The sequence below is a fragment of the Lactuca virosa genome, chromosome 9 (genome assembly GCF_052849685.1).
Source record: "Lactuca virosa cultivar CGN04683 chromosome 9, Lactuca_virosa_CGN04683_v6, whole genome shotgun sequence".
NCBI classification, from domain to species: domain Eukaryota; kingdom Viridiplantae; phylum Streptophyta; class Magnoliopsida; order Asterales; family Asteraceae; genus Lactuca; species Lactuca virosa.
The window spans coordinates 27,945,560-27,963,280 of record NC_136434.1 but is presented as its reverse complement, the minus strand read 5'-3'; the positions used below and the strand labels follow the sequence as shown (position 1 = coordinate 27,963,280).

Below are 17,721 nucleotides of genomic sequence, written 5' to 3'. Positions count from 1 at the left end.
AACATTTATAGTGTAAAAAAATAGTATTAAGAGGTTAGAGATTGTCTTACGCAACTCTTCCAAAATCCTACATGAACCAATCATTTAATTTTGTTTAAATTAAATAATTATCTAATGATAATAAAATAAAAAATAATACCTTTTTTAATATAATATATTGGACCATGAAAAATTAGCTAGCTTTGCAGTTAAATTTCAAAATAGGTTAGCATTAGAGCATCCTTAGTTTTTTTATTATAGTTTTTTACTATTTGTTTAACCATTTAATATCCTTAAATACCATTGGAGATGATAGTTTTTTTTATTCACCGTTTAATATATATTATTGAGTGGTCAATATAATATAAAGGTATGTACCTCTATAATTTTATTTTTGTTAAATAATATTTATTTCTAATAGATGTTACAAATGTTTATATATTATAAATTATAGTAAAGTTTAATAAACCATATTTTAATAAATATTATGTGTTTAAAAATAACTAATTAAATGAAAAGATTTTATGAAACATTTTATATAGATTGAGATCATTTAGTTAAACTTCTAAAGAAGCTATTGTAGAGTATTGGAAATTATAAAATAACTTAACTATTAGAAATGCTTTTAATACGTTTCATCCTAGTATTCTAAATACTAGGTTTCCCGATTTAAAAAAAAAAAAAATAGTTTAAATGTAGAATTTAAAAGTGTGTTAGTAGTTAAAAAACAAACGTAGGTTTTTCACTGTCTTCCTTTTCACAGTAGTTACAAAGAGGATATGCAGTATCATTCTAATTTTTTATGTTTGGAGGTATACCGTATCCTTATTGTGGAGCCTATCCTACATGATCAACGATCAAATATGATAAATAAAATCCATAAGACTCAAACGTACACTAAACTTTACATGATTTACGTATTAAAATACCTTATATTAGACATGCTTGTAGCTATGTTTGAGTGCCTATTAGTATTTTACACGCAAGCAAATTTATTCATTTCCAGAATACGGAGACAGACGACCTTTTCACAACGTACAATACTTGAGGAAATAAGTATAGTAGGGGTATCGAATCAAAATGTATTTTGTTAACAAGACATCTGATGTGGGTTTGTGTGTGTCTACTCTCTTTGACTCTGTGCAGGTTCCTCTGCAAATCGTAATCGTATCCCAATCACCCAAAAAGATCTCCAAATATCTGTCCCCCGATTTCATCACCACCCCTCCCTCTTCTACACTCTCTCCTTTTATTATTTCTCTTCAATTCACACACACACACACACACACAAACACTCTCTTTTCTTTTCACCGAAACACACACATTGACTTTTCTTCCCTCTTTTGGTATTTATATTCTATCTCTCTGTCTACATATCTCCTTTATTGTCTTCCTGGGTTTTGCTTGTTTTACACTGAAACATAAAAAAACACACAGTGAGTGTGTGATTTCTCCATGGATTCTTCATCAACAACAGTCGGAATGAAAGAAGAGGAAGAAAAGCCACATGTTTTGGTTGTGGATGATAGCTTGATTGATCGTAAAATCATGGAAAAGCTTTTTACCAACTCTGCATGTAAAGGTATTATATTGTATTTGCTGTCGTTTTGTATAAAATATTTTGAGTTTTTTCATTTAACCACTAGATACATTGGATTAGATCTGAGGTTTTAGTACTCACATGGTTATTAGTATTATTATATTGAATTTGACCTACTCTACACCTTAACAATTTTATAAATTTTTATTTAAGAATTGGATCTGATCCAATCCAAGCCTTTAAACTTAATAACTTTTTTTTTTAAATAAAATTTTGGCCCAAAATAAGTTCAGTTTATCCATATATATTTCATCCACTCTATTGGAAGTTTTAAAAATAACGTGTTGGATACTTGGATTGTAAACAAATATTGTATAAAAACACTATTTAAGAGATTATATACATTTTGTTGATTATGTTTTATTTTTAGCTAAATATTTTGATTTTATTCGTTTGAAGTATTAGAAAATAGAAACATAAAAAAACCAAAAAATCGACTCAATAGTAAATATAAAATGATCAAGTAGATTGTCCCATCTAGGCATTTATTTTATGATATATATACTACAATTAATTTATTTATATGTTACATCGCATCACTCTAATTTGCCTCAAAGAATATATTTTCTTAAATCACCGAAGATTATTTGCAGCTTTTATTATCTATCCGTCATTACCGTCATTTATATGACATCGTATGCTTATCTTGAATAAGTTGTAACGTGTTTTGGCAAAATGGTTCTCATTCTTACCTTACTAAGTGATATTAGAGGGGGTAGCAGTTTAAAAAAAAATACTAAATAACTACACGAATAATGTATTATGTAGCCATAAAGCAATGAAAACCCACTTAAACTTGAAAAAAAAAGGGCCGCCCGTAGCAACGAAGTGCCCATTTTGGATTACTTTTCACAAAGAAAAAAGTAGGGTAAATTACATCAATCGTCCCTCGTGCATATGCTAAAAAGCACGTTCAGTCCCTATTTTCAAAAATTAACTCAGACCGTCCCTCAGTGTGTTTTTTCTTGCACGCTTAGTCCGTCAACATATAAAAAGACCATTTTACCCTTATTTATTTATTTTTTGATTTATTTTATATTTCTTTGTTATTTATTATTTATTTATTGATTTTTTTATTATAAAAATAATTATTTACTGCCTTTAAGAAAAGAAATGGACCCTAAAACTAATCACCTTCATAACCTGTCTCTTCCCCCATTCTTCTTCATTCTGTCTCATCTCCACCATCACCACCAACACCAATCACCGACATCACCGTCAACACCGATCGTCATCCCTTAAAGGAAAAGAAACCATAAAAAAAAGAGAAATTCAATTGTTTGAAACCAAAAATCCTGCAACTTAACAAATCTACAACTTGAAACCAGAAACGATGAAGATGCGAGGGTTAATCTGCAACTTGCTACTAGGTTTTACATGTTTAGGTCACAAGGGTTAGAGAGGGACGACTTATATACCGATGTTTTGTTTTCCTCTGTGTATTTTATTTCCAGTCGATTTGGGACCCATATCACCGGAGAAGAAAGGCAAGATGATCTAAAGTGGGGACATAGAAAGCTTATCGAAGAATAAGAAAAGGGGGAGGACAACCACACATGAGCGGCAAACCACCGCCACTGGAACAAACCAAACCTTGTTCTCATCCATGGCTACAGAGGTAACTCAAGTGGCAATTCATAGTGCAGGTATCTCTACTGACATAAAATTTCACCATACCAGATCTGGTGTTTTTCACCAAATCGTATTCGATAAGGACGGAGCTTACAGAGGTGTTTCAGGTGAAGTGCGTGTGTGATGGCATGAAGAAATTAGGGTTTAATAGATTTTTGGTGTATATAATTAGTTACAGAGGTTTGTGGTGTACTAGATGACGGATATGGAGGAGAAGATGGTGGAGAAAGTGGTGCTTGTTAGCAGTGGAATTGGGTATACGGAAGAGCAGAAATCTAAGTATCTGGAGAAGGTTGGGCGGAATGTGGCGGAGATTTTAGTAGCGGAAAAATCAAGAGAGGGAGGAGGAAGAAGGTCGATGACGGATGTGTTAAATCAACAGTCGCCGGTGGTGATGTTATTTTTGACATCAATAAAGCAAGGAAAGTGAGGTGGTGGTACGTGGTGGCGATCAAGCGGGTTTCCGGCGGTCGTTGTATCCCCGGTGGCCGGATTTTAGTTTCAAATGAAGGTGAGGGACGATGAAGAGAGGGATTGAAGACTTAGGGTATTTGTTGGTAAATGGGGTGGTGGTGATAGGTTTAAATGTTTATAAATTATTAATAAATGTAAAAATAAAGGATTAAAATTTATTTTTTGTTTTTCTTATTAATACAAAATAAACCAATACGGGCAATATAGTCATTTTATGTGAGGAAAAGGATGAATTGTGCAGATTTAAACTAACGAGGGATCAATCGTGCAAGTTTTAAACCAAACGAGGGACGGTCCGAGTATTTTTAAAAATAGGGACTGAACGTGCTTTTCGGCATATGCACGAGGGTCGATTGGTGTAATTTACCCAAAAAGGTATAAACATTTTATTGGAACCAACGGAATGATAAGTTTTTTATTGAAAATTTAATGTTACGAAATTAAACCGATACTTGATTATCTTAGTTACATTTTGAGTACATATAGACAGAAACAGACAGGGGGATAAAATGTTAATAGTTATATTTTGTTTTGGTATATAGATAGATCCAGGCTGGAAAGAGTAGGAACTAGGAAACATACACAAATCTTATCCATTCTGAAGCTAAAAAGTAGCCCCCACCCTCCTTGGGGGATGATAACTTCAAATTCTCTGTAAATAAAGCTCATTATTTAAGCATAAAATATTTAAAATGCACATTAATTATTTAAAAAGGAACTGTTTTGATTGTAGAGCCACACAGTTAGTATGAAAAGAATTGGGTAGATTTGTAATATACGAAAAGTGACAAAAGTGGAAGGAAAGACCTGGCTTTACCATATATAGTACCATCTGGCATCAACCACCAAATTTCTTCCTATGTACCTTTCATTAATAGGACAATGGCCGCTTTCAAATAATGTTTTACACCTTTGTTTAGGAAGAATATAGCATGTATTTTTTTATTTTATTTTTCATGAGTCTAACATGTCATTGGTTAGAATTTAAATAATACGCTATGTAGTTGAGGTTAATTTTTACAGTTGTATTTATTTTATTATGTTATAAGTTAATAGGTTGTAACAGCAAGATTCAATTTGCTATGTCTTTTAAAAAAATACAAGAGAAGATTCTTGAACTCTGACCTCCTAGCCTAAAGGTATCCAAAAGCTAAGCTTAGCCTCATGCCCTCATCAATCATATCCGGACTCTGTTTGTGGGTCAAAGGCTCGATGCCTATCGCATCTATTATAACACATTTTTATATATATTTATTTACTCGTTTCCAAAAAAGAAAAAACAATATCTATTATATACACATTTTTCTCATTATTTTCAAAAGGTATAGCCACACCTGTATACTTATAGTTAGACTGCACGGTGTGGCAATTGATTTGCCGCCGGGAACATGACATGGCATGTATTGCGGGCAGTAATTGCTGTTCTTTTAGAGTTTTTGTTGCCAACAGTAATTTTGAACAATGTATATGGCAGCAGATGAGTTTTTCATCGATAATACTTGATAGCCAATAAGGAATAGACGAATAAACACATTTAACTTATATTTATTTAACATTTTTCTTTTTATTGTTAGATAACAATGGCATCACATCCTATTCATAGGCAAATATTAGCTAGAATGGTAAAAGTTTATGTAGGGCCTATACGGCACCATAATTTCATTGACAAAAACATTGACACCTTTCAACCTTAGTTATATGCCACAACCAAAATACATACCCAAAATTCATGAACCATGTTTTTCTATCTCCACCATATTAGTTCTTTTAATAAACTAAACTGGATTAAACACGTCATAATTTTTTTTTATCAATTTGTTTATTATAACATATTTTTAAAACAAATACATCCATATCCTTATAAATTTTCATAATTACGTCTATATCCTTGTAAAATTTTAAATGACGTATATATCCTTATAAAAGCTATAAATTCATATATATATATATATATATATATATATATATATATATATATATATATATCAAAATACTTAATTAGATGATAATTAATATATAAACTAAAAACAATATCTTTAAATTAAATTATAACCAAATTACTAAAATACACATTTTCAATTCTTCCCATAATCGATCTTTTTATTCACAATATAGTTATCCACAACATGATTCTTTGTCATTTCATATTTTACATTATCGATTAACAAAATCCATTGATTGTAAATTCCTAATCGATTGTTAAACAATATAGTTCATCTCCTACAATCAATTTACGAGACCTACAATTATTTTCTTCTAAACAATTTTGTTATTCCTTTGGTTCTTTAGTTATAATTACAGGTAAATGACAAAAAAAAAACTAATTTCAATATAGATGTCAATATTTTATAAGGATTCATAAAGTAAATAGGCTGAGAATAATAATGTGGAAGAATGGTAAATTATAATATTACAAGTTAACTATAAATTTAATAATAAAAAATCAATTTAAAGATAGTTTTTTTATTTTTTTAATATATTATATATAATTAAATGAAGTATTTGGATATATATATATATATATATATATATATATATATATATGTAATTTTATAGGTTTTATAAGGATATACATATAATTTAAAGATTTTAGAAGGATATACACATAATTATGAAAATTTACAAGGATGTTTTACAAGGATATAACCAAGCCTAATAAAAAAAATTAACAATCTTATATTTTCATATATTCTACCAAATACACCATTAATAAGAATATAAAATATAAGCACAATGTTTACCAAGATAAGAAATAAAAGTAGCATATTACTATACACAGATAAATAAATATATGTTGCTATTTACATTTAGTCCATTAGAAATAAGTAGCATTTAAAAATAAATGAACTGTTTTTGGGGACACGATGAGTTTATGTAGGGATGAGCAAAAACCGAACCGCAAACCGAAATAACCAAAAAAACCGCGTTAACCGAAACCGAAACAAAAACCGACGGTGCGGTTTTTGATTTTATAAAAACCGAAAATTTCGGTGCGGTGCGGTTTTTAGTTTTGCAAAAACCGCAAAAAACCGAACCGCACCACACACACCCATATATATATATATATATATATATATATATATATATATATATATATATATATATATAGGGAAAAGGGAATATACATTATAGCCCCACCTAAGCTTGGGTACTAAACCTCTTGAAAATACATTGTTTTACTATATAAAGATTACGGTTAATGGATTCACGATTAATACTTCAAGATGTAAATTCAAGATCGACACAATAGGGTTTAGGGTTTAGGTTTAGGGTTTAGGGTTTAGGTTTAGTGTTTAGGGTTTAAATTTAGGGTTTAGGGTTTAGGTTTAGGGTTTAGTAATGTTCACTTGAGTGAAGTAATAAACGATAATTGAGGAAAGAAAACAGAGATGGTAAAACGATAATGGAAGAAAGAAATGTTATGGAGGATTATATATTTACCAAGTGAAACCAAACCGGGTATATTTAGCATGTTAAAATGACATATTTTAGAGGTTTAGTACCTAAGCTTAGGTGAGGCTGTAATGTATATTCCCTATATATATATATATATATATATATATATATATATATATATATATATATATATATATATATATATATTAAAAATTATATTTCAATAGATTAATAATCTAAATGAGAGGTTAGTAACAAAGAAAATTCAAACATTTAAATTGTTGCATACATACTGCCATCACATTCTTAATTAACCATTTTTTTTCTTTAATTTTTCTACCATTCGTTTATTTAATCTTTCATTATTATATTTTAATTACATATATTCAGCTCTAGATAGATAACTCCACTTTCATTGTTTTCTTCCATATTTGGTTTTCGTCTGTTGATGCAATTCCCTTCACATCATATGAAGCCTCTTATTTTGATCAAACTTTCATATTTTTCAAGATCATTCATCCTCCCACATCGGTGTGGGGAAGAAAATTAGAGGCCCGTCTTCTCTATAAAATGGCATTGTGGTGGCAAAGCTTAAGGAAAGGAGTTCTTGGTGCCTAGTATTTGTGGGTGCTCATAGCTTCCTTCCTTTTTTGGTGCCTCATTTTTTGGGTGCTGAGTTGGTTTATTTAAAACCGGATCATTTTAAGTTGTTGGTTATATAGTCCTATTTTATTTAAGTTGATTTGATTTTTTATTGAGTTTGAGTTTGTTTTGAATAAGTTTTAATAATTGTTGAAAAACCAACTCATTTTCAGTTAAAAACCGAAACCGCACCGAAATAACCGCAAAACCGCATGTAAAACCGCAAAACCGCACCGAATTAAAACCGCAACTATCGGTTTTTCCCTATAAAAAACCGCAACTTGCGGTTTGCGGTTCGGTTTGGTCCAAAAATCGCACCAAACCGCACCATGCTCACCCCTAAGTTTATGTTGCGATCTTTTTTGTGAAAGTAGAATATGAGTCCATGACAATCACCGCATACCTACCTAATATTCCGACTTCACATCTTTTAAGGTGGAACACTTACCAAAGAAAAAAAAAAGTTATCTGCTATCCATCATCCATATTATTTGAAAATAAAATAAAGTTGTAAATCAAGAAAGCCTTGCAAGGAATTTACTAGTCATTTTGTCAATGTGGCAGTGACTACAGCAGAAAGTGGGCAGAAGGCGTTGGAGCTTTTAGGCCAAGGAGAAGACAAACACACTCATATGAACAAAGTAAGTTACTGTAGTACTACTTAGTGGACACAATTCTTAAATTTACATTTCTCATAACATGCATTGTCGTAACACACCTACCAAATTAATGATTTTTATTTTTATTTTTTGGTAAATGGATATTAAAAGCAGGGCCCTAAGATAAATTTAGTAGTTACGGATTACTGTATGCCAGGAATGACAGGATACGATCTCCTTAGAAAGGTTAAGGTAATATAACATTAACATTCTGTAACATTTTTATATAAGTAGCTAGTAGTACTTTTTTTTTTTTTTTGTAACATTAAACCTTAATTTTTGTAACAGGAATCATCTGATATAAAAGAGATCCCGGTGATTGTAGTCTCATCAGAGAATGTCCCCACTCGAATCGAGAAGTAACCATTGATCAATCTTTATTATGAATCAAAAATTTGGTTATGATGTATGGATGTGCTTGACATTTCTGTTTTGAATTAGGTGTTTGGAAGAAGGTGCTCAAGAGTTCATCCTTAAACCCCTCAAACAGTCTGATGTTAAGAAGTTAAGATGTCACATGCAGTTCAGACGATCAATAAAGGGAAGGCTTTGCATTGGGGCCTAAAAAGAGTAACTAAACTTGTGTTGGAGAAGACATTATTTCTTCTCTTGGAGAAAAATATTTGTAGTTAATGTGTATCTATGGTTGAAAGTTTCTATCTATGCTAACATTGTGTTGGATTTACTTAGTTTAAATTTGTCCTGATCCTGTCATTTCAAAAGCTACTAGCAATGTGTAATAGCAACATTTTGGACTAGCTTAGCTAAGGTTATGTTGTATTTTATGAATTTTATTAGCCTCAGTTGCATGCGAATTGAGAAGTAATCATTCATATTCATACCTACTTTGGATGCTTTCTTCAGTATCTATATATACTGATACTCACAGAAGTGGAAGAACATATCTCCCAAGCATCATGACTTTGCAACTGTTTGGTCCAGAATCCCCTGTTTCTGTATTTAATAAAAGACCAGATAATTAATTAACATTTAACACAACAATGGCATAAAATGGATCTATACCTTTGCGTTCATTTTGGGTCTGGAGAGAAGTTTGTGTAGCATCTGGGCATCTGGAAAGCCATATATAGCCATTTTAGGACACAATGGTTTGTTATATTTGTTTGAAAAAAAAAATTATATACAAAAGAAGCATAAGAATAATGACTAACTCGTTTAAGCCATGACAGTGGGGCATCTCAACAGAAGATGATCCCCCTTCTGAAGGTTCTGGAGATATTACTGCATTTGGAGCTGGGGTGATTTCTATTTCTGGAGTTTTGACTTGTGATTCTTCAGATTCCAGGTTGTTTATTGGTGTGCCATTTTTTGAGGATGAGTAATTGCTGTCATGACTATTCTCTTTATGCTGATGAAATGTGCTGGTGACAGCTGGTAGAGTTACAGACTCACTTTCTCGTGTGCTAACACTCTTCTGAAGCTGTATATTAGAGTCATCTTTCTCTTCATTGAAAAGATCATCATGTCCATATTCTTCTTTTACAGGACTAACTTGTTGGGAGAATGCAACTTTATCTGAGAAAAAGTTGCCACCATGTTCATCAACGCAAAATTTCAAGTTGAAATCTGAATCAAACGGCTCTTCGGTCCAATGTTTGTGAAAGGCCTTTGGGTTTGGGGTTTCAGATGCCTTGATAGAACCGTCATAACTCTCAGTATTGCATCTTTCTTCAAATAACCAATCATCTCTTCGGTGGGTTGAAAAATCTGACATCATGTTAATATTACTCTTCATGCCAAATCCCCTGGAAAATGTATTACTTTTCATACTGAAAGGGCTTCTGGAATCACTTGCATGCCTTCTGAAGTTAGATGATGGATTCTTTGTTCCTTCACGCCATGCTAAATTTAAAAGCATGACTGTGTTATCAACAAGTTGTAGCAAAATCAGGTAACTGGTATAATATGCAGTTGTGTCAAATCGTCACCTGGATGGGACAAGAATGAATCTTGGCTGTACACAAGTTGGTCAAAATAATAAAGTGAATGTGAATATGATGGTTTTAATTTTTAAAAAAGATTATTCATATAAGATGAGAGATGAAAAGCATAGTGCTGAAGATGTTAACCTCGACAAGTGTAAATCGTGTCTTGCATCTTGTGTTGCGAAGGAAGGCCAATCTGAAGAGTGGGTCATTTCACTAAACTGGGAGTTACACCTGTAGTTAAGTTGGGTAACTGGCATTATTGATATTTGTTAAACATTTACAAGTATATCATATATGAAGTTAGAAGAAAAAGTATACCGTGTCATGTCAGATGTCATGAAATCATAACGATGATTGATTTGGTGCTTATATGGAGAAGATAACCCTGATTAACAAGAGGAAGTAAAAATGAAGCAAGGGAAAAAGATATAATAATCTTTACAACTTTTAACAAAGGCCTAATGGAACAATGACGAATAGGAATGGGGTAAGGGGGTGGTAAACCTTCACCCGAAGGTAGAGAGATTACTTCCATAGGTGACCTCTGGTATAAGTAGCATTTTGGTAGGTCCACAGAGATGAAATATTATGTTAATTTGACATGCCCTTAGTAAATATCATTACCTGAAACATTGAAGCAGCCTGCTGAGTCCACTCTAGCTCTGCAAATACGACTCATCGGTGAAGAATTTTACTAGAATAAAGAAAAGCTTTGATAGATAAAAAGTATCAGTTGAAAATAGACCTCCTTTTTTGCATATGACCACCTTCAAAAGAGAAGTCTGACTTTTCACACTTTCTACTTCTCATATAATCCAAATCACACGACCAGTTCTTCCATGATACTGTACAATTATCTTCCAAAAATTTCTCATCCAAGAAGCTAGATTTTTCTGAAAAAAACAGGGAATTGAAGAATGGGTCATTACCAATACACACAAAAAGATATTGAAACATGTTACCTTAAACATCCTAATGCTAAAAGTAGTAGAGGAAGAGTGAAGAGACATCTACCATGCCATTTAAACCTGTCATGCTCCAGCCTGCTATCATAAAATTCATCATTGCTTAAAAAATCCTCAGCATCATGCAACAAGCATTCCTTATCAACCATTGTTTTCTGCTTCAAGTTACAATGTAGTTCTCCTAAATAAGAAGGGAGCTCTAAAGAACAGGCATCAGTTGGTATGTCACCACCAACAGCCATATCATCCTGCATTGATAACAGGAATTACAAGTATTGATTAGTAAAATATGTGATATTAGAAGAAGAAAAAAAAAAAGATTACAAGTCAAGTCCAAGATGCTAAACAAGGAGACTCTAAATAAAAGGTGGGAATCAGCCACCATAAAGAACCTCTTACCAATTCAGGAAATTGGTCCTCTAGACTGCAATTAAGATTCTTGGAAGAGTAAGATCCCTTGAAATTTTTGGAAGGTCCAGGGCATCCATAGGTGAATTTTCTGTGACAAATATGTGGAAAAAGTAACACAAAAGAGCTCATGAGCTTCACTGGCAGCTGAAGAATAATGAGCCATCAAAATTGTCTACAGATTTGAGAAGAGGAATTAAAAAACCCTCATAGAAACCAAGTAGCGTATCAATTTATTGAAATTCTCCATTTATAAAATTTGGCAGGTTAAACAGATGTGTCACATTTGACCATAAGCAAAACAATTATGAAATGTATGTTTAATTCTCAGTTGCTTCTCAATTTTAATACTGAAACTTATTAATAAGTAAGATTTTGAGTCCAACTGATACCTTGTAGGATGTTGTGGTGAATGAACTGGAGTTTCCATTTCCACTTTTCCTAAACCTGCTGGGAAAGAGCTTACTTCAGATGCATACATGAACATGAAAACATATTAAACAATTGCAAGCTCACAAAACCATTTGGCTCACTTAAGGAACCAAAGGTGAATCTCTCACATAATCCATTATGTACCTTCAACTGAGAATGCAACATGATTCTCATGTACTAAATTTCCTCTTGAACTGCTATTTTGTCCATCATCACCAAGCATATCAACGACAGACAACTCTGGAAGAAGAACAAGGAAATACAGAACCCAAAACTTATTAGATGAAAATAGGAGCTTTCTATAAGGTAAAGGGTCTAAAACACAATAGCTGCAATAACCACTTGGTGTTAAAAGTCCATTTACGATATTGACTTTAAACAGAAAGAAAAGTTGGTAAAAAGAGAAATGATGTCTTCAGTATTTTCTACTTACTGTGGTCTGTAGTCATCTTCATTGGATCTTTCTCATTGTTCCTTTTTGAAGCATCATGATGACTACTAGAAGAGAAATCAAATAAAAACCTGAAAAGCATAAAAAAGACATCGGATATACACACAACACAACAGTAAGTTAACCTTTAATGTACAATGGGCAGTAAACTATACACACTTTGAAAGCATAATAACATACTACAAACCATGTATTTGTCTCACCCCAAAAGAGACTGATGTAAACAGCTTACTGAAAGTATCATTAGTCTATTGATAATTTAACATGGCTTTATATCAGGGTGGACAAACTGAAGTACAAGATCCACTTACTCCTGTTGACATCCTGCCTCCTCCAGGTGATTGGACACAGTTCCTGATACAACTCACACAATCGAGGATTCAGGTAGAATAAAAGAGAAGTCAACAAATAAGGAAGAGTGAGAGGAGGGAATAAATAGTTCAGAAATATTACTTGTTTCTCTTATTTCAACATGTTCAGATGGACAGATGTTTTCATTTTCCATTTGAATTGTAGTCGCACAGTGTGCAGTTTGAGAGTTTTGTGTTGTATGTTGACCATTCGAACTTCCTCTTCCTTGTGCTTACATGGTCATAAACAGTATAAAGATTCATTTATCAATAAGACATACTTGAAGCAGAACTTTTATTCCCAAACTTAAAAGAACTTCCCATGAATTTTTGCTGTTATATACTGTTGTAACTATTGCCTTTTGTTATCTTGAAGAACAAATATTTCAATTAGTAACCACTACCAACATCATAAGTCATATCATACATGCAAAGCCAGTGTTCTGCAGTTCTAGAGCTGCTGAACACTTCTTCCTTTTGTATTCACTTTGTGTTGTCTTGTTTTACTTTCCATATTTCACAAACTAATATAAAATATGCCGATTGCTTACCAATTTGCTTGAACATTTATGATGCACCACTAGGCATCTAGATAAAGACATCAAATTGTCCATGGCTTTTCAGTTTTCACTAAGTTGCATATTTGGGTGGAAAATGACACAGAAACAGGATAACAGTTCAAAAGGCTACTGCAAACAATAAAGAGAGCAGAAAGAAGCAGAAAGCCACAACAATAGTACCTTCTGGGAATCTGGAAGTGAAATCCTGGCCATTCTTTGATAAGTTTAGCAGACTGAGAATATCCAGTGATCTATTATTTTCGGGACATTGTGTGCATGGAGCCTTTTTATCAGAATAGCTCTCTAGGCCATTGGAATTTTGCTGTTGCTGTTGCCTTTTTCTTTGTTCAAAATACTGTTTTTGCCTGGTAGGTTGAGGGTAGGAACCAACTAGATATATTACTTGATAAAATCTTTTCCACAATATCTTTGAGGACATCCGGCTTGTTATAGAACCAAATGGAAGACATAACATACCTCTTTTGTGTTGACTTTCTTGACTGAAGATTTCCTCATTTAAGCACAACCAGGACATTTCAGGAAACAAGAAAAGATTTTCAGTGTAAGCGATAGAAATGAAACATGAGCTTAACAGAACAATCTTCATTATCAGAAGCATACTATGCCAATTTAAGTTATGCAACCATATTACACCCTATATTACTATCAAAATTTTGATGCAGTCTAAATAATTCAGTATGTTAAAAGATCAAATCTATTGCAACAGCAACTAATATCCAGCTCTGTATTTGCCATAAACTTATTGTTGGCTTTGATATATACCACATATAGGCACACACTCACACACATGTCCTTATTTGTATAGTCATAGTTTCGTATTAATGGTTTTACTTTTGACATTTTTTACATAATCTTGATTAAACGAACAATATGTTCACAGACAAAGTCATTATGATTTTTTAACATCTTTGGATGCCTAAATCTCTACTATCTCCCAAATCAATATATGGCTAGCTGTCACCTTGGATGTAATACCTTTGTCCGGCCACCAAAAGGAATAAGTTGCATAAAAAAACTGTTTAAGCATGCCACAAGATAGGAAGCCTTAGATGTGTGGGCGTATCATAAATTAATGATGTTTCATTACCTAAAAGTCTAAAAACATGCTAGTGCGGGTAAAGTCTTGCAAACAAGCTTAAAATCAAAAAATCGAGATGAAACTGAAGCTCATAATAACATGATAAGATGCTCTAAGAAACTCTGTGCACTATAAGAGGTCCAGAACAGTTGAACAAAAAATATCAAAGAGTTGAAATTGATCTGTACTGAACCATGAGTTGCAAACCAGTTTACAAACTGAAGACATGTCAAAATTATAAGGGAAAGTGATGTGTTGGCTGATACTTACAGTTGTGACTTTCCGCCTTGATCCTCCCATCCATTGTAACATAGCCAAATGTGCAGGACCTAAATAACACAACTGAAACAGCACAAATGCAAGGTAAATAAAAGAATAAGACATAATCACATACAAGAACGCCTGGGAATCAAGTTAAGCTTATTCATACATAAGTAACTAGTCTAAGATGGTAAAATGTGTTGGTTTCTAGAGCTTCCGAAGTTTATTATCTTACTGCATCCCATGTAAGATAATACCAAATCCTTCTATAGTTGTAAAAAATGGTCATCTGTCTTCGGAATTGGGATAAGATGAGTGTAACCAAAGCTTTTATTGTGAATTGAATAAACCTAGCTTCCAACTGAATCCAAAATTGGACGATCACATCACTTTGTCACTCATCCTAAGAAGGAAAAGGTAAAATATCCGGAATTCTGGATTTCATGCACGAATAAAAATTATAAAAGTTCCTCTAGTTTACAGAGTCCACCAGCTATTGTTTTTGTAAACATAGCATCAAATTCAAGTGCATCAAGAATAAATAATTCATGCAACAACAATGTCAATTGATCTTATTGACACACGCAGTGTGTGTAGAATGTGACTTTGTGACTTTGTCCATATCAAATGCACAGAAAAATTTGTGAACTATTAGAACTTAAATAAAAATCACACCAAATAAACATATCCGATGTCAGAATGCTTACAAAATCACTAGCTCTGTTACAAAACTAGATGTTTTATCTCGATGATCGAGGATCCAATGAATACACAAATATCAACGTTCCTAAGTTGATGAAACCACGAAAATAGAGATCGTCAATTGATAGTAAAGGAATTACCTAGAGAGAACTACAAATTGCTCGATCCTGTTAGGTTTGAACTTCGAGAGGCACAGAACGACGAGCGCGCTCATGGGACTTTTGGTACCAGATTTGAATCCTTTGGAATATAAAAAGCCGAAGTCGCTTAGTCCGGTTTATTGTCAGTTATTCAGGGAAAGTGATCTAAAAAGTAATTAGTTTTCAGTTTATATATATATATATATATATATATATATATATATATATATATTTGACAAGCAAAAATGCTCCTGTACGTTTTTTTTTTTTTTTTTTTAACTTTCTCTTTTTGGTTTCATAGTCATTTTAAGATAGTTTTGTTGTGTTTTTTTTTTCTCTTTGAAAACTGAAAAGACTATTATAACCTTAGTATATTTATTTTTCATTTTTCTTTCTTTTTCTTAAATATTTTATAATTATTAAATATACAAAGGACATCTCTCTCTCTCTCTCATTGGAAGAAAAAGAAAATAGGTCTCCCTTTCTTCTTTCTTCCATTTTTATTTTTTGTTTTTCCATTTCTCTCTCTCTCACATTGGAAGAAAAAGAAAATAGGTCTCCCTTTCTTCTTTCTTCCATTTTTATTTTTTGTTTTTCCATCTCTCTCTCTCTCTCATTGGAAGAAAAAGAAAATAGGTCTCCCTTTCTTCTTTCTTCCATTTTTATTTTTTGTTTTTCCTTTCTTTGATTTCTCTTGAGGGTTTGGACCCTATTTATTGATCCTTAAGTTTCCTTTCTCCACCCCATTCTCAGCCTCCATCCTTAGAAACGTCTTCGCTTGTAAACCCTAGCCCCATTCTTGCATTTTGAAGCTTGATTGTGTGTTTTGTGTGTTCCAAAGGAAGAAGAAGGTGTTGGTGAAGTTTGGAAGCTAGAAGCAAGCTTGGATATGATAGTTTTGTATCATTATCCATCTTTAGAAGGTAAAAAGTTCCCACCTTGATGAATAAGTTGCTATATTTAGTTTGCATGATGAAAATATACACTTTTGTCCCAAATATGGTCTTTCTTGTGTATGACATGTTATGGAATGTTTGGGCTGTCCTTTTGGACGTATTTCCATGTCTTGAGCCATAAAAATATGACCTTGACCCCTAAGATTCCTTCATGCAAGCCATTAAGAGCTTTAGTGGTTAAGACAAGTTAGGGTTTTGTCCTTGGGCTTGATCTAGGCATGTAAAACCATAAAGTTGGAAACTTTATGGTTGGGGATGCCATTTGAGGTTAAGACTGAAAGTTAGACGTAGTGTCTTAAGGAATTAAGCCCCCAAAACGAAATTGTTAAGCCATTGTGTTCGCTGGGCGTAACTGTAGTACTTCGGGCGTACGCCTGAGGGGAGCCCGATCTGGATCTTGAGTACGTGGGGCGTACGATTCGAGTACGCAGGGCGTACGATCCGAGTACGCGGGGCGTACTCTGTCAGGGTTGACTTTTCTTGATTTTGACTTTGACCAAGGTTGACCAAGTTCGACTTTAGGTCAAACTTGAGGGTTTTTTATTGGTGATTTAGATTTTATTGGTTCTGATGCTTGTGGATCCGCGGGAGCAAGCAAAGTAGCAGGGAGTGTATCGCGGTGTTCTCGGGTTTATTCATTTCAGGTGAGTTTTGACTCATTGTACCGTGGGTCGAAGGCACCAATGTCGGCCCACTAGTCTTCAGTTATCTGTTAGTAGAGGGATGCCTTAGGAACTGTAGTGTAACATCCCAAAATTTATAACCAAAAATTTCATTTTTAATTAAGTAATTCATAAAGACGGTAGTCTGAAAACATCAATAGTGTCATCCATATCATAATCAAACCCAAGTGTTGAAAACCACAACATGTCATAGGAAAATAATATCATAGTACAATCCCCAAGAATCTCATAATGCGGAAAAATCATAGTGTGATGTGTTGCGATCATACCTGCTCCTTTCCTTTTGAAGAAGAAGTACCTGAAACCAAAACTGAAAACCGTAAGCATGAAGCTTAGTGAGTTCCCCCATCATACCACATAGTCACATACTGTCAGGCATATCT

The 17,721-nt window shown here is 33.0% G+C and overlaps 2 protein-coding genes across 3 annotated transcripts; one reads left to right on the top strand and one right to left on the bottom strand.

The window, feature by feature from the left end:
• Nucleotides 1-736: 736 nt before the first annotated feature.
• Nucleotides 737-15,799, bottom strand: LOC145138007 (uncharacterized). Its single transcript, XM_079072149.1, has 20 exons — nucleotides 15,700-15,799; nucleotides 14,867-14,938; nucleotides 13,975-13,997; nucleotides 13,678-13,862; nucleotides 13,041-13,169; nucleotides 12,899-12,941; nucleotides 12,570-12,658; nucleotides 12,281-12,376; nucleotides 12,097-12,151; nucleotides 11,696-11,795; nucleotides 11,346-11,544; nucleotides 11,077-11,224; nucleotides 10,956-10,993; nucleotides 10,650-10,716; nucleotides 10,473-10,562; nucleotides 10,332-10,357; nucleotides 9,555-10,245; nucleotides 9,406-9,455; nucleotides 9,225-9,336; nucleotides 737-1,393 (listed from the first exon to the last, which is right to left on the bottom strand). Exons 2-19 carry the CDS (start codon nucleotides 14,906-14,908, stop codon nucleotides 9,266-9,268), a joined length of 2,142 nt encoding a protein of 713 aa, XP_078928275.1. The 5' UTR covers nucleotides 14,909-14,938; nucleotides 15,700-15,799; the 3' UTR covers nucleotides 737-1,393; nucleotides 9,225-9,265.
• On the top strand, nucleotides 1,259-9,197 carry LOC145138008 (two-component response regulator ARR17-like). 2 transcript variants are annotated; one of them, XM_079072151.1, is made up of 5 exons: nucleotides 1,259-1,561; nucleotides 8,288-8,364; nucleotides 8,497-8,574; nucleotides 8,671-8,741; nucleotides 8,824-9,197. In XM_079072151.1, the coding sequence occupies exons 1-5, from the start codon at nucleotides 1,435-1,437 to the stop codon at nucleotides 8,945-8,947; spliced, it is 477 nt and encodes a 158-aa protein (XP_078928277.1). In that variant the 5' UTR covers nucleotides 1,259-1,434; the 3' UTR covers nucleotides 8,948-9,197. The 2 variants fall into 2 exon arrangements, with proteins under 2 accessions (XP_078928277.1, XP_078928276.1); XM_079072150.1 differs by having other exon boundaries at nucleotides 8,494-8,574.
• Nucleotides 15,800-17,721: the final 1,922 nt, after the last annotated feature.

Bases quoted from the DNA above. Each gene is read 5' to 3' on its own strand.
- LOC145138008 (XM_079072150.1), top strand. From the start codon at position 1,435: ATGGATTCTTCATCAACAACAGTCGGAATGAAAGAAGAGGAAGAAAAG. The intron at 1,562-8,287 runs GTATTATATTGT...TCAATGTGGCAG, and splicing joins TACCAACTCTGCATGTAAAG to TGACTACAGCAGAAAGTGGG. The intron at 8,575-8,670 runs GTAATATAACAT...TTTTTGTAACAG, and splicing joins ATCTCCTTAGAAAGGTTAAG to GAATCATCTGATATAAAAGA.
- LOC145138007 (XM_079072149.1), bottom strand. From the start codon at position 14,908: ATGTTACAATGGATGGGAGGATCAAGGCGGAAAGTCACAACT. The intron at 13,998-14,866 runs GTAAGTATCAGC...GGAAATCTTCAG, and splicing joins CAAGGCGGAAAGTCACAACT to TCAAGAAAGTCAACACAAAA. The intron at 13,863-13,974 runs GTATGTTATGTC...TCAACCTACCAG, and splicing joins AGAAAGTCAACACAAAAGAG to GCAAAAACAGTATTTTGAAC.